The sequence below is a fragment of the Nipponia nippon genome, unplaced genomic scaffold (assembly GCF_047370975.1).
Source record: "Nipponia nippon isolate SJK-2023a ecotype South Korea unplaced genomic scaffold, ASM4737097v1 scaffold_7, whole genome shotgun sequence".
NCBI classification, from domain to species: domain Eukaryota; kingdom Metazoa; phylum Chordata; class Aves; order Pelecaniformes; family Threskiornithidae; genus Nipponia; species Nipponia nippon.
Genome location: NW_028262391.1, coordinates 12,058,462 through 12,079,815, shown reverse-complemented (window position 1 = coordinate 12,079,815; position 21,354 = coordinate 12,058,462). Strand labels below are relative to the sequence as shown.

Here is a 21,354-nt window from a genome sequence, read left to right as displayed (position 1 = left end):
ATAGGGATGAGTCAACAGGAGACAAGAGGCAATGCCTGTAGGAGTGTGATTGAGGTGCACGGCCTTGGTACCAGATCCAATTTACTCATTTTTTAAAAAAAAAAAAAAAAAAAAGTAAAAAAGCAATGGGCTATAGCATGCAACATTACATACATTGTCAGTTAAAAAAAAAAAAAAAAGTACGGTTGTAGGCACAGGGCTTACCTCAGCCATCGCATTCCTCTCCCCTATTCCTTCCCGCAAGCACTTTAAGCATAGCACACATACATTGCTGGGAGCTTACGCCGGCTAGAAGAGCAGAAGCAGGACAGTAGCTGCCACCTGTGACATTAGTGACCTTAAGAGAGAGAAGGCTCAAGCCAGACCATTTCTCCCAGCCCTGCTTCATTTAGTGGCACAGAAGTAACACGAACCAGTTTAGGTCCTTTAATCTGTCCAAGACAGGGTGCTGAAGCACAAATGATAAAACATTCTGCATTTTTACAGCAAAAATGCTACCGAAGTTTATAGGAAATATTTTTGTACATGGGTAAAACATTCTAAATTCAAGACAACTCACAGACAAGGGCTAAACTCCCACATCTAGCGCTCATTTTTTAAAAAGTTCATTTGAATAGGCAAGCAGTCAAAATGGCTTGCTCTCTCTTCCTTGAAATGAAAATTGTATCTTCCAAGTGGCTCACAGTACTGCTTCGCATCTTGGAATGTCCTCCAAAGGCTCCGCCAAGATAAAAGGAGAATAAAAACCCCCGGAGTCCTTTCAGATAGTCTCGGAGAGCAGGAGAAGGGAAAGAAAAGGGGAAGTTTATTCAAACTTTATCTTCTTCCCTTGCGGCTTGTGATCTCCACCTCCTCCTCTGCCTCCTCGGAAGCCACCTCCTCTACCTAGAAAGAAAATTAGGCCAAGAAGCAGAGTTACAGGTATCCCTGCACAGATAGCACTGCCCTTCCAAACCCATCCCGATTCACATCAAGCGCTCTGTGGCAGCACTACACCATAATCCCAAGAATGGCTTGGAATTAATTTTTAAGCACGTGCCCTCAGAACAGCAGCATTTGTCTCTTCTTACCTCCAAATCCTCTGCCACCACCTCTGCCACCAAATCCACCTCTTCCTCCTCGGCCTCCTCCTCTGCCGCCACGACCACCAAATCCACCGCCGCGTTGAAATTCACCCTTTGGCTTGGCAAAATCAAGGATCACTTTGTTTCCATCTATCTCTCCGTCCTCCATGGCTTCTTTAGCTGCTTTGGCATCTTCTGGGGAGCTGAAGTCCACAAACCCAAACCTAGGAAACCGGTTAAGAGAAAGACAGTCAAACTCCACAAGCTGCAGCACCACCTACAGGCACTCGATAGCAATCCCTCTGGAAAACGCCTGCGCTTCTGCAACCACACAGGGATCAGGACCCTGTTACTTGTAGAACAGCAGTGGCTAATCACGATGGACGGGAGCCCCACTGTGAGTTTGCCAGTACTGAACAGTTAATATCCTTCTCGTGCGAATCCATAGGCTGCCACGGACTTGTTGGCAGGAAGGAGCTCATTGAGAAGTGAGCGCACGCTGCCCTCTACAAACAGACCCGAAGCTGCAAGCTTGTTCTCCGCTTCCACGCAATTTACTAGCTCCAAAGAATCACGCACATGAGCATTAGAAACACCCTGCACTGCATAAATCAGTCAAAGTGAGGCTTTTTGTAGCAACTGAACTAATCCCAGGTGATGTTTAACATACCCTTTAGATGATCCAGTGTCTCTGTCTGTGACTATTCTAGCACTTATGGAGCCTTCAAATGATTCTCTTAACGTCTCCTCTGTGGTGTCCTCAGAAAGGCCTCTGACAAACAACGTTTTGCTTTGTTCTATGGAAAGAGAATACATTCAGAGATCATTATGTCTGAGCAAGGCAACCATCCGTTTCTTAACATCACAGCCAGCTTGCACTGCGGGAACCTGGAGCAGTTCAGAGAGCCAAGAGGTGTGTTTTGAAGTAACAGCTCAAGCACTTAAAGCCCTTGAAAACTTTTTCAGGACTGCAGTTAGAACCTGATGTTGAAGTATCTCCATCAGTCAACCTGGTACTGTCAAAATAATTATTATTTTTCTTTTCTTCCTTTTTTTTTTTTTTTAAATAGATGCTTGCATCTTATCAATAGGGATGCTAACTGGACAGACACTGCTGGATCAGCACTTGACTATCTAGAGGACTTCGGCAATAGTTTCATCAGTATTTCAGATAATCAGTCATCATATCCAGCACACTCACTTATGATGCAAGTCTTTCACTCCACAGGCATACTTTTTTATTTTAAAAGCAGCCCTATGTTTGCATGGATGGTACACTCTGGCCACAGCTGTCTCAAGATCAAATGATCAAATACAGAACACTTACGATTAAATCCTCCTCTTGCATTCATGTTCCCTTTCTGCCATGCTGGTGAACTGAATTCCAGTCTAATTGCTCTGCCTTCGATCTCTGTGTTGTTACAGGAATTCAATGCCTCTTTGGCATCCTCAGCCGTGGGAAATTCTACAAACGCATACCTATTTGGAGAGGAAGATTTCAGTCAGCCTGGGAGCATGAGGTATCTGTGGAGGTTAAGTCATGCACAATGCCAACTCAGGAGGCAGGAGAAAGGCACAACATACCCTTTAGGCCTGCCCTGGTTGGTCTGTGGCATCTTGATGGAAGAAGCTTTCTTAAACAGTTCTTGGAGAGTCTCTTCTGAAGCAGCGTATGAGAGGTTGTTGACAATTAGGGTCTTTGACTCCCTCTCTCCACCACCTGTGGAGAAAACTCAGTGCTGTAAGTGCAAGTTTGAAGGAGAGCTCTCTCTTCCTCTAGGCACAACATCCTCTCTAGGGTGAGAGTAGTTGTTGCTCCCTCCTTGCCTCAAGGTGAGGCACAAGGCTAAGTGCAACACCGTTTTGGTCACCTTGACTAGTTGTCCCCCCTTGTCCAAAACATGCAGTAGAGACATGAAATGCATTGGACACAGAGCACAAGTTAGGCAAAAGGCCCCTTCCTGATATCCTACAGATTTCCTGCAGAGCTTCAAAAGTTGGTCTATCCCCAACCAACTTCTGAAACAAGTGGAATTAAATCCTTAGTATCATTTGCATGCACATTATTGGTCTGGAAAAGTACCTTTCTGATGGTCTTGATGGCTCTTCTCACCAGTGAAGTCGATGACCATGGCACGACCATCAATCTCTGTGCCTTGCTTCTCCTCCAGCGCTTTGTTTGCATCAGCTTCTGTTTTAAATTCAATATAGGCCATCCTACAGCACAGAAAAGAGCATAAGCAACGGCCTCCTTCCAGGAATGACTAAGTTCATGAGTGAGGGGGAAAGGATGTGGAAAAAAATGCTTCAAAAATGAGCATTTTCAGTACACCTAATGCAGCAGGTCCCTTAAGGCAGCTGAAGGACATGAGCTTATGAAAATATGCCAGGAGTCTGAGGAACAGCCAACATCCAGCAATCCTCTCAGCTACATACCCTTTGCTGTTCCCCTCCTTGTTCATTACTATTCGGATTTCTAGTGCGTTTTCAAACACATCTCTCATTTCATCTTCAGTTAAGCGGTAGGGCAGATTCTTCACAAACAGCGTTCTAGCATCTCTCTCTGCAAAGAAAGAAAAGTTACTTTCACATTACCAGCTAAAAATCCCTTCTCATCTACACTGCCAGTTCAGTGAGAACCAGAGGGAGTTGATCCAGCAGAAAATAAAACCACAGTAAGCATTCACATTTTCAGAAGCTGAAAAAGCAGCTATCATGCAGTTAATTAGGCTGCCACTGTACTTCTCTTAAGGGCGTCAAGTTCAGAAAACAGGTCCTAAAGATTCAGAAAGAGCCACGTTTCCTCCTCAGTCCCCCCAATACACACTATTTCTTGGGATCACGGTTCCAGCTATACTAGTCTGAACTTGCCTATCCGTATGTTAGCATTTGAAAAACTGTTTATGATATAGGCAAGCCCGCTCCAAGGCCTGAGTGTGACAACTCTTCTTTGATGTGCACAGGTATTCAAAGTTATGGGCCGTACCTTTCTTATTTTCTTTCATCGTTTCCCTGCTCTTTGCTTTTTCCAGTTTGATTTCCAAACCCATTAACTTCTTCCCATTCAGCTGGAGAGCTTTATCCAGATCTTCAGCAGATGAAAAGTCTACATAGCCGAATCGCCTGAAAGAAGAGTAACCTTACTATTCAAGCTGATTGATCTCTAGTAGCAGAGAACACAAACAGAAACCCAGAACCAGAGAGGTCCCTGCTGGTCAAGTTAGCGATAATAAAATAAATGCTAACTGGCCCACACAACCAAAACAACAGCAGAGAACAGCTCTGTACTGAAGCGGCAGCTCTCCCTTTAGGGAGATGCTGTCTGAAAAAGCTGCAAGCCAGGCAAGTATTATACCCTTATCAGTACCATGCCTCTTCCAGCTTCCATACGCCATCAAGCAACCACCCCAGCATCACATCTCCAAACAAATTACTGCCAATTAAAATAAGCAGCAAAATTCTACTGATGAACTCACTTGGAAGCACCAATTCTGACATCTAAAACTTCGATATTCTTCTTCCCAAAGAATTCTTTGATGCCAGTCTTTAGTTCTTCATACTCCTTGGTGGCGACCAAATTTCCCACAAAGAGGGAGAAAGCTGAAGTGGGCCCTTTAAATGAAAAGATAATCAAGTGGATTTTTTAAGGCAGTTAAAAGAACTGGAAGCCAGACTCCAGACAGCTTTAGCACATCAGTTTCTCATAAAAATTGACATCATAGTTCAGTATTAAGTCCCTTATAATCATCATTTGTGCTGGAAAAAGCCCCACTCAGCATCCTGTCCCTTCACAGCTATGTGCCTCACCCAACAGTCCATCAAACAAGCGTCATTTGATGATCCCACACCACCTACCGTCTGTTTTCTTTTTCTTGGCCTCCGGTGCACTTTTATTGGCCATTTCTTTCTTCCTCTTTCCAGGTGCTTCCTTGACAGGTTCTGTGATAGAGAACAAACAACAACACTGAAATAGAAGAACGGAACAACTTTTCCTATACTGAATGAATGCAGGAGCATTAACCTTTACACCAGCCATACACAAGACCTTCTCTTGTCACTACAGCAACTGTTCCTCAGCCCAAAAGACCACGATAGGACAAAAATTTTGCTCAGGCATCTTTCCTGTTATTAGAGAGTTACGGTCTCAAAAACGTTTAAACTCACTTTCATCCTCGCTTTCCTCCTCGGCATCCTCTTCATCCTCCTCCTCTTCATCCTCATCTTCATCCTCGTCCTCTTCATCTTCCTCATCTTCAGAGTCTGCCTTGGCTTTCACTGGTGCGGCCTTTGCTGGAGTGGGTTTCTTCACCTGAACAGGGGTTGTGTCCATGGCTTCATCTTCTGACTCTGAAAGAAGTCGAGCACAGGATTTCAGACACGTTCAAGATTTAAGCCCCTTTTGAACTAAAAAAAGAAAATCTTGTGAAATAAAACTGTTTTTTGTGCCTCCTTAAGTTTGTACGTTCTCAGGAAAGGAGTTTAATATATTTATAGTGTTTATAAAAGCTGCCTCTCCCTCAAGTTTTACTGCATTAAAAAATAATACCTGTTCCCCAAAAGTAGTAAGTTCTACTAGCAACAGGGAAATAAACACCCAGACAGCCACATCTGATGGACGCTAGTAGCCAGCTAAAATCAGCCGGGCACTAAATGGAAACACACCCCCCTCCTGCATCATTCCCACTAATCCATTAAGTTACCCCCCCCCAGCTCCCTATAAGCATTTATTAGTTTAACATCTTCTAAATTTTTTTAAAGAGTCAAAGTTCTCTTAAATCCCACATACCATCATCTTCCTCATCATCATCCTCCTCATCATCCTCCTCCTCCTCTTCCTCTTCAGATTCTTGCTTTGCTGGTACAACTACAGGCTTTTTGGCTGGTACTGCTGCAGGCTTTTTGGCTGCAGGTTTCACAGGCATTGCGGGTTCCTCTTCCTCATCTACAATAACAGTACAGCAAGTGTTTACCCATACTACTCACTCAGCCTACAAACTTTACGCGTACTTTTTTTCCACAGGATTTTGGCAAAATTCAGGAAAGAACAATCAGGAAACCACAAGATGCTTCACGTGCTGCGTGTAATGCAGCTGTAACCCAAGTTGTCCTCCAAACTTCATTGGTTCCCCACCTTTCCTTCCTCACCACCTTTTAATCAATAAATCCCCTTCTCGAGAGTATTAAATCATACTAACCTTTCAATTCCAAAGGTACTCAAACTCAGTGACTTGATTGGACCAGCTTTAGTCAACTTATACAAGGATGAACACATATTTCAGAATTAACTTACCAGAATCTTCTTCCTCTTCTTCCTCATCCTCCTCCTCTTCATCATCATCTTCCTCATCATCTTCATCTTCCTCCTCGCTCTCTTCCTTCTTGGCATTCTTTCCATTTTTCGCTCCTTTGGTTAGGACAGCGGCTTTTTTAGGTGATGGAGCAACAGCCTTTTTAGCTGGAGTAGCCACAGTCTTCTTGGCGGGTGTAATTGCCTTTTTCGCAGGAGTAGCGGCCTTCTTTGCAGGGGTAGCAGCCTTCTTGGCTGGTGTAACTGCTGCTTTTTGTTGTTTCTTCGGAGGGATCATCTGAAATACACATTAGTGTAAGACTCTTATGCTGGCCCTTTAAGCTACTATTACTTCAATGTCAAATATATAGTAACTGTAACCTAAAGCATATCCTTCTGACAGACTTAGTTTCTGTTGAATTACCTTAATTGCCTAATCTGTAGAATTAATAAAGTTCAAACCCAGGTTTCTCATGCTTTTAACAGACATTTATGGAACATTAAAGCATCTCCAAATTCCCTGGTCCTGAAGCGAGACCAGTGACATCTCTAGCAGCATTCGGTAGCTTGAAATTTTTAGTCTTGCATATTATTCGTGTGTGATAAATCACTTATTGCTGATGCTCTACTAGAGTAATTAATCACCCACTTGCTCATGAGTACTAGGACAGCTTTAAAATCCCAGCAGTCCTTCCAAAGCCTGGAAGTAAAGACTTAGCAGCTAGTTTTCCCCACGTTGCTTTTCTCTTAGGAAACCCAGTTCATTCTTTAGCCACAGTTAACTGACAGACACCAATTGTTGGTTAATGCTGATCCTCGGTCACACACTATGTGCCCCCCAAACCTCACGACACTTTTGCAACACGTGCATTCCTTCGCCTCCACTTCTAGCTTGATCACCTCTTCTCCGCTGCTTTCCTCTAGCTCGGAGGACTCTTCTTCCTCGCTTTCCTCCACCTTTTTTGGGGGGGGAGCCATTTTTTTCTGTTTGGTCTGATTCTTGGGCGTCTGAAAGAGAGAGCGAGCTGTGAGGCGGCGTCCGTCTCCCTGACAGGAGCGAGCCGCACGCTGCCGCTCGGAGGCGGCCCCGCCACCCGCCGGCGCTCGATTGTCCCAACCACGTGGCGGCCCCGCCTGCCCCCGCGCAGCCCCGCGGGGACGGGGGTCCCCGGGGCCGCTCGGCTCGTTCCGCCGGGCCTTGCTCGGCCGCCCCCCCCCCCCCTTCCTCCGTCTCGGCGAGGCCCGGCCGGGGGGGCGCCCCGCGCTCCCACGTGCTCGCTCTCCCCGCCGCACCACGTGGCCGCGCGGCGGCGTAGCCCCGCCCCCCCTCCCCGGGCTGCGCGCGCTCGCACACGGCGCGCGCCGCGGTGCACCCCCCCACCCGCCCACCCCCACCCCGCTTCCCCGCTCCCGCCACCGGGCCCCCGCGCGCGACAACATGGAGGGGACCGGGACGGGGCTTGGAACCGCTCCCACCGAGCCCGCGGCCCCTCCCCTCGCCGCCATCTTCACGCTGAGGGCGGGGAGGCCTGGAAACCGTCGCGCGGCCTGAGGAGACGGCGGCGGGAAGGCGGCCCGGCTGCCCCCCCCCCCCCGCCCCACGGCCCCCCCCCCCCAACGCCATCCGTCCACCCCGCCATGGCGGCGGCCGCTCGCTTCCCGCCTGGCGGCTGCGCGCACGGCCCCGCCCGGCGCCCTCACCTTGGCGATCTTCACCATGATGGCGGCGGTGCCTGGCGGCGCAGGGGCGGCGGCCGAGCTGGCTCAGGGGATGGCTGGGCGCGTCCGGCGGGGCGGCGGCGAGGAGCGGAGCGGGCCCCGGGCGGTCGGCGGGAGCGGCGGCGAGGCGCTGGCGACCCGGACCGGGGACTGAAACGAAAGAGCGAGAGCAGGCCCCTTCCGCTCGCTTGCCTAGCCCTCCGCCGCGCCACGCCCCCTCCGCCCCCGCCTCAGCCAATCGCCGGGCGCGCCGCGCCGCCCGGCCAATCGCCCCCTCCGCCCCTCGAGCCCTCCCGCCAATCTCCGGCGCTTTGCGATCAGCCAACGGGAAAGCGCGTTACAGCCGCAGGCGAGAGCGCGGCTGTGAGGTGGGGGGCGAGAGCGGGGGGACGCGCTGTCCGCCCGGGAGGAATCGGCCTCAGCCAATGAGAGGGCGGCAACTCGGCGCCTGCGCCCTGATTGGGCGGCGGGGCCAAGCGGAGGGTGGGCGTGGCCGGGGCCGCGGGAGAGCACGTGGCGACCAGCGGGCCACGTGGTGGAGCCGGGCCGGGGTCGGGAGGGGGGACCGGGGGTCCCGGGGCCGGGAGAGGCGGGGGCCGGGCGGCCCGGGGTCGGGAGGGGGGGAACCGGGGGTCCCGGGGCCGGGAGAGGCGGGGACCGGGCGGCCCGGGGCCGGGAGGGGGGGAACCGGGGGTCCCGAGGCCGGGAGAGGCGGGGACCGGGCGGCCCGGGATCGGGAGGGGGGGTTCTGGGGGGTCCGGGGCCGGGAGAGGCGGGGACCGGGCGGCCCGGGGCCGGGAGTGGAGGTCTCGGGGCCGGGAGAGGCGGGGAGCGGGCGGCCCGGGGCCGAGATTCTGGGGGTCCCGGTGCCGGGAGGGGAGGTGTCCGGATGGCCCGGGGTCGGGGGGGGGTCTGGGGGTTCCGGGGCCGGGGAGGGGGTGTCTGGGGGTCCCGGGGCCGGCCGGGGAGGGACCGGGCAGCCCGGGGCCGGGAGCGAGCCTGCCAGCCGCTGTGCGCGGCGCCGGGGCCGGCTTTCCAGGCCGGCCCTGCGGCAGCTCGGCTCCGGGGATGGAAGGCAGCCTGAGCACGCTTTTGCCTTTTCCTTTGGCCTTGGTAAGGGGACGGGGCTGGGGCCTCCCCAGCGCTGCCTCTGCCACCCCGCTCCGCTCCCCCGGCATCCCCTCGGGAGGCACTGAGCCCCCCTGGACAGCTTGAAGCATCCACAGGTGCCGTGCAGCTGCTGGGGTGCAGCTGGCGCAGGAGCACCATGCAGCTGCCGCCCTCCACCGGCTCCCGGCGGGGAGAAAAGGCCCAATGCTGGGGAAAAAAATAAAGCTGTGCTTGCCTGACGAATGCTTTTGAATTCATTCATTGAAAGAAGGCACCAGCTTTCTCCCTGAGGAGTGTTACCCCAGTGGCTATAAAGTCGGGGTAGGGATGACTGCAGGGCAGCCTGCAGCACCCCAGTGTAACTTGCCGGTCTGCTGACAAGGCTGAATGGTGCCTTGCCCCTGCCTGACACGGTGCGCCCCAAGGACCTGAGCGGCCTCTATTGCTGGGGCTTCCCCGCTGCCTTACCTCCCCTCCCACTTTAAGCTGGGTGTCCAGCTGGCTCCTGGGAGCTCCTGACACACGCTTGTGACTATAGCAGTTTGCCCTTCCGACACCTGCTTGAAAGAAGCCCCTAACTTGGGGAACACAAGATCTTAGGGAGTCCTAAAGAAAAAAAACCACAGACTCTCGATGAATGCCGTCCTGCAGGGCCCTGATGGCCTTGAGGCCCCTTGGGTTGCTCAGTGCCACCTGAAAGCAAGGGACACACTGTGGGTGAGGTAATACACCCAGCTACCAGGCTGTCCTAGTGCCTCTTTCTCCTCTGCTGCGTGAGGAGAAGCCGTTTCCAGGCAGGCAGAGCCATAGCTGAGGGCACCTGCTCATGGAGAGGCGATGGGATCAGTCGGTCTCTCCTAGAGTAAGCTAGCCTGTGGGGAAATTGCCACCGTCAGCCAGTACAGAGAGGGAGGGAGCTGGGACAGGGGGGGACACTGCCCACGTCTTGGCCCTGGTCACATACGCAGGCAGGCAGGGATCCCACCTGGGGAAACCCGTTGTATAGGGCAGCTGGACTCTGCCTGTGAAACAGCAGCATCTGGCTCACGTCCCACCACAGCAGGAGCTGTCCCCAAGCATCCAGGGGAAGCAGCAACACAGACCAGGGTGGCCTGTGGGGATGCCAGGTGATGGAGATGGAGGAGGTAGAGGCCTGGAAGGAATTTTTAACTGTCTGAAGCAAGAGCTGATTGCTCCCTCCTTACCACGCCTGCACATGCTGCAACAAAATTCTGTATTATTGCTCGTACAGCTTTGCTGCCAGTGCCGGGGCTGGCCTTGGTTCCTCTCCATACTGCAGGAGGGCTGGTTTGCCATGGGAAAGGGACGACTGTTGCTTCAGCCAGGGGCAGTTTTAGCAGCCTGGACACTACGTGTGTCTAATAACAGAGTGCCAGTGGTGGGATCAGCAAAGGGTTGGGCTGGCAGCTGGCCAGTCTCGGTTCCCAGCCCTGGCAGGGGCCGTCTCGGTATGGCCTGTGCTCCATCCCTTCTCCCAACAGCGTCCTCAGTGCTGGCAGGTTGTCCTCGGCGCTGGCACCTCTGAGGCTGCAGCTGGACCTGTGTGCGGAGGAGCGAGAACTGACACTGCCTGCGGCGCTGCGTTAATCCATGCACCATGTTAATCCACGCACCGTTGAGCAGGTCCGGATACGGCCTGACCCTGCCAGCCACTGCTGTGGCCCTAAAGGGCCAGGGCTGCCATGGGGAGAGAAGTAGCCAGGGGTCTGCAGGCGTTGGCATTTAGGCTGGGCTGTTCCCTGTATCCCACCTGTGGTCAGGGCCTCCAGGCAGCCCCAGCACTGGGCAGGAGGATGCCGGAGTGGCAGAGGCCAGCCTTTTTCTGGGGACACACCATGTTGCAAGGCTGTCCCAGCGGCACAGCACGGCCCTGCTCCTCTGCAGGCACAGCCAGAATTTCAGGGCCAAGGGAGATCTGCAGAGCAGCATCCGTGGGGAGTAATTTGGCCAAAAGAGCAGGTTTAACAGCACTGTTAGTGGAGTAAATGTATTTTAGGTGCTTTTACGGCTATCTCCTGTTGTAGCATGTCTGCACCTTGGGAACGTTGATCTAATTCCACAGTTAAAGGGAATTTAGCTGGTTTAATGGCGACCCCAGGAGGGATTTGCCAAAGATTTGCAGTTTCTGGCACAGCAGAGACTCATCCCCTGTGCTCGTCCCCAGCCTGGCAGTGCTGGGGACACCTTGCCCGGCTGCTGGTGCCCAGGGCTGGGAGGGAGCAGAGCTGCAGGGCCAACGTGGCTCCCCAAAAGCCGGGCAAGATGGGTGCCCAGCCGGGGGGACACCTCCATAGCTGGGGGAGTGAGTGTCCCCAAATGTCCTGTTCAGCCTGTGCCTGGTCGCGGCTGGGTGTTTCCACTAGATGGTGACAAAAGGCTGCAACTGCTGTCCCGAGTGGGAGCCCGCCGGGTTACCCTGGCTCCCCAAAACGGGCCTCGGTGGGTGCAGCTGAGCGGGACATCCCGCCCTGCCTGCTGCATGGCTCCCAGGAGATCTCGGGACACGGAGCGGGTCTGAGACGAGCCCCACGTTTGATACCCACCAGATAAAAGCAGCAGCCAAGCACAGCTGGGAGAGGAAAAGTTTTGCCTGTGGCTTGTGCAGGCATCTGCTGCCAGAAAATCATCAGGGACCTCAAACCAAACACCCCGTGGGTGCCCAGAGAGGTGGGAAACAAGCTAGGAAAGCCTGCAAACGTGGCCCTGAGTTCCCTTGCCTTGCTTCCCTGGCATAATGGCTCAGCTGCTGTGTGGTCCGAGCAGTGGCGTGGTGTGGGCATGGCACAGCAAAGGTGACAGCAAAAAAACCCAAATTTACCCATCCCAGGTCTAGGCGCTGCTTAAAACCCCTTGAGCATCCCAATGTCCCATCAGCAAAGCCCCTTCCCCTGCCACTGGTGCCCATCTCACCCCGTCACACTGCTCCCCTGCCCATCACCTGCTGCCAGCCAGAGCCGCCCCAGGGGGTACCGCAGAGCGGCTGAGGGATGGTAACCCAGTGGGGCCGGCCGCACAGGACTTGTACTCTCTCTTCCCAACCACACACTTCACCTAAATACCCAGCGGATAGAGAAAACTCTCCCCATGCCCTGATTAATACAGGGCATCAAATGAGACAGGTCTGTGTTCTACCCTAATTAAGTCTTTTCTTCATTACCCACCTGGCCGTGCGGAGAGGACAGGCCTCGAGGATGATGAGTGTGAAGTGGGCGCAAGGTTTGCCATCACAAACGATATTTAATTTGAGCGGCCATGTGCCAGCCCACGTCCTGCACCTCAAAATGAGCACCTCAGGACCTGGCGGGCTGCAGGGATGAAAGTCAACGGTGCCTGGCAGAGTACAGGATTTGTTCTCTGGGGAGCATCCTTTCTGGAGGTGGGATGCTGCGGGGGCTGGTGTGGACCCCTGGAGCCAGACACACTCTCTGCACCCAGCCGATGGTGGGTGACAACCCAGCACATCCCTCTTGGATAAAGCTGTGCCATTTTCTGGGATTCGTGACAAGGAAATGTCCTGGTGGCTCACATGGGGAGTTTCGTACATGCTGCATTTAGTCCGAGGATCCCTTGAAGCAATCATTCCTGGTACCCTGCAGAGAAAAAGGGCTTTTCTATTTCCAGAAGAAGCTGATTCCCCCGAGTTGTCCCTTCTGCCAGTCCGGTTCCTCTCCCTAACACCCCTTGCCTGGAGCTGGCAGCGGGACCTTGCAGCCTGTCTGTGAGCTCCCAGCAAGCCCACGCAGCTACCCCGAGCCTCCGGGCCAGACGGGACTCCCCTCTGGCTCTGCTCAGCAGGAGGAACAAGTGCAGCCCTGGAAAAAAAGTTATGAGGGAGAGAAGTGGGACTGAAACAAAGAGGACTTGGGTTGGGTGTGAGATGACGAAGGGAAACCAGGCTAGGGAGCTGTGGAGTAATTTGGGTGGTGAGAGGGGAGCTCGGGAGTGCCCTCCTCTCTCCATCAGGACAGAGAAAGTTGGTGAGATGGGAACAGGGAGGCGTTTCGAAGCAATACGTGCAAATGCCTTTATAACCCACAGGGAAGTCAGCCTGGGGAGAAGTTACAGATGATCCCAGTTCAGCGATCCCAGGCCAGCAGCCAGCGCACCCGTCACCGCCCCACGCAGTTGCACATCTCCCTGCGCTGCCCCGCGGCACTCGGGAAGGCTTTGCAGGACTTTTGTGGAGACAGCCCGGAGGGGGAAGCTCCTCTTTGCACAAGGCATTTCGGTGCATCCTATTCATCTCCCAGAGCCGGGGCAATAGGGAACGGGATCCAGACAAGCGCCAGGTCCCCAGGATGACTGTCGAGAGAGTCAAGTAAAACATCTGCAAACTGCTTGTGGCTCAGCACATCTGCCCCTTGGCACAGGCCCACTGTGCAGTGACCCGGGGCTTTGCCTCCCCTCGCTCACATGTTACCTGCTGGAAGCTCCCTCTGCTCACAGGCTTGTGTTGGGCTATTTCCATTTCACGGCAGCTCCTGGGCACGGGGCCAGCAGAAGGCAGACGCTCTGCCTGGAACAAACCCAAATGAGGGGAATTTTTTTTTCTTTTTTTTTTCCTTCTCAAACAAAAAAATGAATCTTTGTTGAATCCAAACTGGAAAAGCAGGAGTCACCCTCCGCTCCCCCTATTTTTGTGTTTGTATTGGAGCGAGGGGGTGAGCTCAGCCCTGCCTTGGGAGCCGCAGACACCCACCGCTCAGCGAAGGCAGTGAGCAGCGTGGCACAGCGAACCCAAGGCTTCCCTATGTCCTTACTTCTAAAACCAGTACAGAGCTAAATGCAACTGGGGAGAGCAGAGCCACAGCTCCCAGGCACACGCACACACGTGTCCCCAGTATAATGCGTCCCAGCCTCTGCCAGGGGAGCTGGCAGGTCCCCGCCATCAGAGCCAAGTCAAAACTGCCCTCGGAAACAGGAATTGGTGCCAGTGGCAAGCGTGCCAGGTGGCTGCTTTATCTTAGTGGGAAATGGTCTGATGTTTCCCCCGGGAGCTGCTGTGCTGTGCTGTCCCAGGAAAAGTTGCCCACTGAGCCCCATCCACAAGGTTTGCAAACCTCCTGCCCCAACTTGCCAGCACGAGGGACCAGCCACTCCGAGGGCTTTCGTGGTTGCATTGGGAGATCCAGCCACGAGCTGAGCTTTTTGGAAAGGGTCACTTTGCACTTGACTGTACCTGCAGAGCTCGAGCAACCCAGGCTGGCATCAAGCTGTATAGACCACCCAAGAGCCTGGGGAAGGTCAGAGCTCAGGAGTCACCAGTGCGGTGCCAGGGATGCTGAGCCCCCCCAGCTTTCACTCTCCATCTGCCCTGGCCTCTGCAGTGAGCTCCATCAAAAGGAGGTTAGAAAAAAGGGCCGAAAGTACTTTCCCAGCTGGGACCGCTCTTGGGCTGTTTGTACCTCATCCCAGCAGCACATCGGGCTGTTTCACTTACCAGCTCTTGCCGCAGAAATTCGCACTGGCAGGGTGCGAGTTAAAACCACTGCTTTCAAACTTCCTATGGCTGTAGTTAAAAATAAGACTCGGGGCAATAATTTTCCCACTGTCGGTGTTGTCAGACCCAAAACCTGGTCCTGAACGACCCAGTGGTGTCTCATTAAGCCGGGCGAATGTGTGATCACGATGTCCGCATCCTGGGAGGGAGGCGAGAACATGGTTTCTTGGGGAAAAGTCCTCTCCTTCCCATCCCTTACAAGTCATCAGCTCATCTCCCCACTCATGAAACGGCAGAGGAAGCTTAAAGCAGACTGAAAATTACACGGCATCTCTCCTGCTCAGTTTTAATTGTAGAGCAAAGAAAGAAGCACATTGATTCATCCCACTGGGTAATTAAATGCTTAAGGCTATTGACTATAAAGACATTATGGTTCAGCAGCCCAACACTAATGCATTAATAATTGCTTATATCATGGCGAGGAAGGGGCACGAGCTGCTCCCGAGGAACATGATAGTTACGTGGGATGAGAGCTCGCAGTGAAAAACCTTAGGGCCTGAATTAGTGCTGTGACGACCTGCAGGAGTGAGAGCTTCTCCCGGGGAGCTTGGGGGACAGGGAAGGGCTAAAAAGACCATGGAGGGGGCAGGCAGCCCCTGCCCCAGGGAAACCCCGCCTGGGCACGTGATGGACGGGCAGTGGGGATGGGGGTCTGGGCTCTGAGCATCAGTGCCGCCCCCGGCACAGCCATGGGATGTTCTCAGCCATGGGGTCAGAAAGCTAAATCTGAGCAGAGAAATCCTTTTATGAAAAGCTATGGCACAGGCATGAACAGGGTCTGCCCACCTCCTGCCAGGCTCTATATTCCCAATAATTAGCTGGCTGCTTTAGCCTATTCATTATGCAGACGATGTGGAGCACAGGGCAGAGCCTGCACACTGCCTGGGATTAATCATATTAAAACATGGCCGAGCAAGCACTGCTCCAAGCCAGAGAGGGTGATTTGCCCGCTGGGAAAGGTGGTGTTGACTCTGAGAACGTGGTGTGGCAGCGGGTACTGTGCGGTCCCTGAGGGCTCTCACCCAGCAAAGGATGGAGATTGCTATGGTGGCTGCACAGCATCCCACCTGCGGGGACTTCAGAGCCTGGCACGTGGCAGGAGTCCCATGTCCCATGGCCAGGCAGGCTGGATAAGGCCCATTTACAGAAGGTGGAGGAAGGAAGAACCTGCAGCCACATGGGCAGAGGGGACCCATGGTTGAGGACACCCCATCCCTGGCAGTGTTCAAGGCCAGGTTGGACGGGGCCCTGAGCAACCTGGTCTACTGGGTGGCATCTCTGCCCATGGCAGGGGGGTTGGAGTTAGATGATCTTTAAGGTCCCTTCCAGCCCAAGCCATTCTATGATTCTGTGATGATTCTATGATAATGACCCTTCTCAAGACCATCCTCTGCTGAATTTGTTCCCACCTCCCCATGAGCGAGGCATTGACCCTCCAGCCACGGCATACCGGGTTAACCCAGCAGCTCACCTGCAGCCACTTTGAGGGTGTCATGGTTAAACCATGACAAAGGGACAGAGAAGACATGGCCCAAAAAGCCACCAGAGGCACAATTTCCATCTAAGCTCTCAAATCCATGTCAGCAACCCCCTGCCCAAGGATGAGGGGAGATGGCACAGCTCTTCCTGGCCTCCAGCAGGAAGACCAAAAGCACTTGCAATTTTCTCTGAGCAAATACAAGAGCAGATCATGCTGTCAAACCCTTATTTGATTTGTTTCTCTGGTGGCTCTGCACCATTTGCCTTCATTACCTTCTCTGCCCCATGTCATAGCCCAATAATGTAGCATCTGCCCAATAAAAGGTCCATTAATATAATTTACAAGTAGTTGGCACTTTCTGCCTTGCCCAGGAGAACAGACTCCCTGGGTACCCTGTTGCTTAGAAAAAGAGGATTTTTTACAGTTATTCTGAGCAAGATAAGTAACCTCTGAGCACTGTTTATTGCTTGATTTAGCTTTGTGAAGTTACATTTTTCCCAAAGATTTGATTCACAGCTTGAAATCCAGACTCTTTAAGTGTATTTCTTTAAAGAGTCTTGAAAAATAAATAAGGCTGGAAAGAAAGAAAAGGGAAGATGCTTTCCTACAGCCTCCAGGGATGAGGAAGAAGGTGCCTCCGGCTCTTTGGGAATGGCCAAAGGGGGACACTGAGTCAGGTGAGGAAGAGTGCCTGATGCTCTCAGTCTCCCACCTCGCCTGGTAAGCCCTGACTGGGTGAGCTGCCGCATTTCGTCTAGAAAAGCCTTTCTGAGACTGAGGTTAGCCTAAATACATACCTATGTTGGTACATATGCATGTATAAAAGCCTTGCTAAGGGTTTGTTGGGGTATTAGGAGCAAAAGGTTTTTCCTGAGGAGGCTGTGAGGGTAAGGGAGGCGTGTTGCTGTTGCTGGGTCTCCACACCCCTTTGCTCCTAGGCTTCAGGACGTGGCCGTGCAGCAATGGGCAGAGGTCAGGGTCTCTGCCATGGAGCGGTGCTTGCTCTGCGCCCTTTTTTGGGAGCAGAACGCATCATCACCGCTATGGGTGCCAAACCCAGCACCCTCTGGGCTGTGAGCCTCATAGCCTCATGCCTAAACTTGCTGAAATCAGTTGGGGCTCCTGCAAGGGGGGTGGCATCGCCCTGCACCTTTCGGCTGAGGAGCACCCGAACCGGTCTCGCTGCTTCGCTGGGGCTCGCCCTGTGCCTGTGTCCTCACCCTGGCTCGGAGCATCGCTCCTGGGGAAACTGAGCTCCTTCGTGCAAGGCACTTCCTGCCGCTGGGCCAGCATTGCCCAGACCTTGAAGGTGATAAAACGCGCCCAGCGGATGAGCCACAGCCTGGGAGGGGCCAAACCTGTCTGCAAAAGGAGATCATGCTGGGAGAAAGGTCCAGAAGGGAAAGGGGAAATTTCAGGGAAAGCCCAAACGTCTCCAGTCACAGCTGTGCTAGGTTTCTTTGTTTAAATGGGTTTTTCTTGGCCTTCAGTTTTCAAGAGGCCCCATCACGCTGCGGGTGAAGGCTGCCTGTGCACAGAGAGGAGACAGGCAGTTTCTCTATGGGACTGGCCCAAGCCCTCCTGCACACCGGGGCAGTGGCAGCGCAGGGGTTAACATGGATCCTGGTCTCACCATCCACCTTCTACCAAAGCCTTGGCCAAAAACCGCATTGGGGCTAACGAAATGATCCTGCAGATTGGCCCAGCGTGGGGGGCCAAGAGCTGCTCCCATCCCCGGCAAAGGCAGGGGAGATGAGTGCATCCCAGGTCCCAGCCCCGGACACCGGCTTTGTTGGAAAACTAGCTAAAGGGAAACCTTAATGGATCTAAAAGAGCACCGAGCTGTACTTGCACTGTCATTAGTGCAGCATTTGTGCAGTGCTGCATAGCCTCAACCTTCACCCTCTAGGTATTAAGAGGTACATTTAGCACTGAAAGGACTGGAGGGTGCAAAAATGCACCAAGCAGGGAGAGTCCCGCTTTGCTCACTCATATTCAGTCCTCTCTCTTTTCCCCTGGTGCCTTGGACCCAAGGGGGTATTTGCATGAAATCAGGATCTGGTTTTCTACCTCTGTCCTTGCTCTCACCTGCAGAAAGGAGATCCTCCTCCTGCCACCGCTGGGGCTGGAGTGAAGACAGCGAACCAGGGGGGTTCAGAGGGGACAGCAGCAACGTGGTGGCTTGTGGCAAAGTGCCTGGCTGTTTTCTGCAAAAAAACATTAAATCCTTCTCTTAGGGGATGAACCTGTTTTTGCGGGGCTGGCACTGGGCACACAGCAGCCTCTTGGACAAGGGAAAATCAGACCAGGAGGTCCTGAAGATGCCAGCAAGTACCTGTCGGCCACATCACACCCACGAGCATCCCAGGTGCCAAAAACAGTTACCCTGGGGTGACCGGTGAATTTGCACTCACTGGTGCCATGGCACAGGAGAGGACTCATCCTCACCGTCAAGGAGGGGATGCGGCTGAAGCAAGCCCCTTGGCAGAGTGGGGCTGTGGTGGGACCACACCTCCCTGCAGCTTGCGCTTGGAGATGCTCTGGCTCCCTCTGGGTACTAAATTGAAAGGATACCAGATTGCTTGGCTTGGTCTTTCCTATTGTTTTAAGTTGTTCTCCCAAATCCTGGCTCAAGTGCAGTCAGGCTTTGTAACCAAAATTATCACTGGCACAAAAAAGCTGGGTGTTGGGAGCCCCTGAATGGGGCTGGAGATCCCCAAACCTGTTTCTAGAAGGTTTTTGGGGAAAATCACGAGCCACGCACAGGGTGTCTCATCGCTAAGCCCAGCCTCTCCCAACCCACATGTGCAGTATAAAATTGCACAAATGTCGGCCAAAGGCCCTGTTCGGCTCTGGAGCTGTTGCGCCAGGGAGGATGTTAAACTTTCGGGGTGAGGAAGCAGGCTGGGATCTGGGAGGAAGAGCAAGTGGATGCAGAGACCTCTCGAAGGCTGGTGCTCCCAGCAAGGGAGGAGATGCTTGCAGATATGACCCAGCTCCGAGGATGGGTGGGTTCCTGCTGCAATGGCTTCTGGAATAGGTTCAACTCTGTTATGTCTCCCCGTTACATCTGCACAGGGACAATCAGCAGAGAGACACAAATCCTCTTTCCAGGAGGAAAAAACTTTTAAATGCTGCAATTGCCACACTCACCCACCCTGACTGGGTGCAAACAGGTGCTTTTCAGTCCTGTTATCACCATTTACTGTGTTTCTTTCTTTTAGCTTTTTTGCTGCTGTAGATTGAATTCAACCCCCCACCACACAGTCTGTAGAAATCACTCTCATCTCTCTCCCTTCTTCCATGGCAGAGGGCTGAAGAAGTCCTCACCCAGCCCTCATCTTGCGGAGCTCCCAGCTCACGCAGATGATGCTTTTGCATGGCGCTTGCTGCTGTTGTGTTTCAAGCTCCTGCCAGATGGACTCACCGCCTGCGAGCTGGGATTGCCACAGAAAAATAGAAATGAAACCCAGCTCGAACCATTTGCTTTTCCATCTGTGCAAGGCGGTTGTTTAAATCAGCCCCAGCAGAGAGGCTTGGAGCTGGGGCCAGGATTAGTTTGGACAACTGAAGAGCTGATCTTCCTTTAATTGGAGGAGAAATCACTTGAAGACACCAGGAAGAGCAAAGAGCTCTTAAACAGAGGGGCCAAGACCATGGTGCAAATACAAGACAGTACCTGGAAAAAGGCATCTTGAGCTTGGGCTTGCTAACAGGCTCCTGGCATGGCTAGGAGCTGTAGGTGTGGGAGAGGAGAGCAGAGCAGGCACCAGCAATAGCATCCCCTGTTCATACAGCAGTGAGGCTTGATGGGTCTCCTAAATTATAATGACTTTCTTGTCATTAACTTGATTTCTTTCTGGTGACAGCAGCAGTGAATTGGTCCCAGCTGTTCTACGCACAGGATGAGAAATTAAAAGGAATTAAACCAAGCCAAGTGCTGGATGGGTTGGTGTGCAGGGGAGGGGTGCTTTGGGTCAGTGATAATCTGAGGGTGGCAGTAACGGGGCCGTGGGAGATGGCAGGAAGGGAGAAGTGGGGTCAGGGCTTGTGTTTCTCCCTGCAAGCAGGGCACTGAAAAGTGCCTGACACAGTGGGGTCTGGCTGGGGAGGGGACACCCATGCGTGTGCTGAGGCCACTGCCATGGGAGAGGACACGTGGAGTCTGATGGGTTGTGGGGTCTGGCCCTGCCAAGAGAGACAGGCAACCTGTAGGGATGCTTTTTGGGATGGAAGTTGGCTGAAGGTAACTTGGCCAACAAGCCAAAAGTCTGCCCTGAGGGAAGCAGGACTTGGTCTACCACTTGCCGTAAAGCTGTTCCCCCCTGCTGGGGATTTCCCCCTCCCAGGAGCATCCCCCGGCTGGCAAGTGTCAGTCAGCAAAGGGTTTTGATCAGCTGTCCCTGCAGATGTCAGGCACAGGAGCTGAGGAAAACCAGATTTATTTCTGTGTTTTTATTTTCTGCTGGCTGTTGGCAGGTCCTGTGCCTGCAGGCACCTGCCTGCCAGGGCATGGAGAGGGGCTTGCTTGGGAAAGCCGCTCCATCCCATCTCTGCCAAATGCCCGCTGGGGACCTATGTCCTCCCCTCCTGGCAGCTCCAGGCTGATTCCTGTGTGAAATAGAGCTTTTGGCCTGGCTTTTAGCCCCAGGGCCAGCTGGGACCATCCTGCACATGATGTGAGCTCCATGGGCGGGAGGGTATGTCTCACTCTTGGACTTAGGATCATTAACGTGAGATGGTCATTAATGCAAGACAGTCGCTCTACCTGTTCAGGAAAGATGTGTTTTGCCTCCAGATGCCTCTCGGACAGCTTTCTCCAATGTGTCATGTTAAATAGTCCCGAACTGAGACGGCAAACTCGCCCTGGCTGCCGTGATAAGCACAAAGAGCGATAAAACCCTGTAATTAAAGTCTACTGCTATAATAATGTTGCAGCAGGGACAGCTGGAGTCTAGCCCTAAGCGCAGGTCCACGTCTCAGGTTTTTACTTGTTTTCATCGCAAACTCATTTTGGAGGGGGTCAGCCCAGGTACTGCCGGGTTCTTTGGGTGCCGAGAGGGAGGGGAAGATGCCATCTGGGCACGGTGGAGTGGGGGAGCAAGGGCTGTCCTTCCCTGCCTGACTGTAACACAGACGGGGTCCTTAGTCGAAGCAAATACCCTCAAAGAGG

General features: G+C 53.3%; 1 protein-coding gene and 2 non-coding genes across 3 annotated transcripts; all 3 read right to left on the bottom strand.

Annotated features, from left to right (window-relative positions):
- Positions 1-412: 412 nt before the first annotated feature.
- On the bottom strand, positions 413-8,287 carry NUCLEOLIN (nucleolin multifunctional protein). Its single transcript, XM_087740432.1, has 15 exons — positions 8,053-8,287; positions 7,252-7,359; positions 6,355-6,649; positions 5,851-6,006; positions 5,229-5,411; positions 4,920-5,003; positions 4,541-4,676; positions 4,051-4,187; positions 3,501-3,627; positions 3,148-3,281; positions 2,649-2,784; positions 2,392-2,543; positions 1,735-1,861; positions 1,071-1,288; positions 413-885 (listed from the first exon to the last, which is right to left on the bottom strand). The coding sequence occupies exons 1-15, from the start codon at positions 8,068-8,070 to the stop codon at positions 806-808; spliced, it is 2,091 nt and encodes a 696-aa protein (XP_087596558.1). The 5' UTR covers positions 8,071-8,287; the 3' UTR covers positions 413-805.
- Positions 2,179-2,255, bottom strand: LOC148050821 (small nucleolar RNA SNORD20). The gene has a single exon (XR_015700823.1). It is a non-coding gene; the product is annotated as a small nucleolar RNA SNORD20 (small nucleolar RNA).
- LOC148050820 (small nucleolar RNA SNORD82) lies at positions 4,753-4,822 on the bottom strand. The gene has a single exon (XR_015700822.1). It is a non-coding gene; the product is annotated as a small nucleolar RNA SNORD82 (small nucleolar RNA).
- Positions 8,288-21,354: the final 13,067 nt, after the last annotated feature.

What these genes read in the sequence shown, in the direction of transcription:
- NUCLEOLIN (XM_087740432.1), bottom strand. An exon ending in AGGAAAGCAGCGGAGAAGAG is followed by an intron (nt 6,650 to 7,251) that starts GTGATCAAGCTA and finishes TGTGTATTTCAG; the next exon opens with ATGATCCCTCCGAAGAAACA. An exon ending in TGCAAGAGGAGGATTTAATC is followed by an intron (nt 1,862 to 2,391) that starts GTAAGTGTTCTG and finishes CTCTTTCCATAG; the next exon opens with AACAAAGCAAAACGTTGTTT.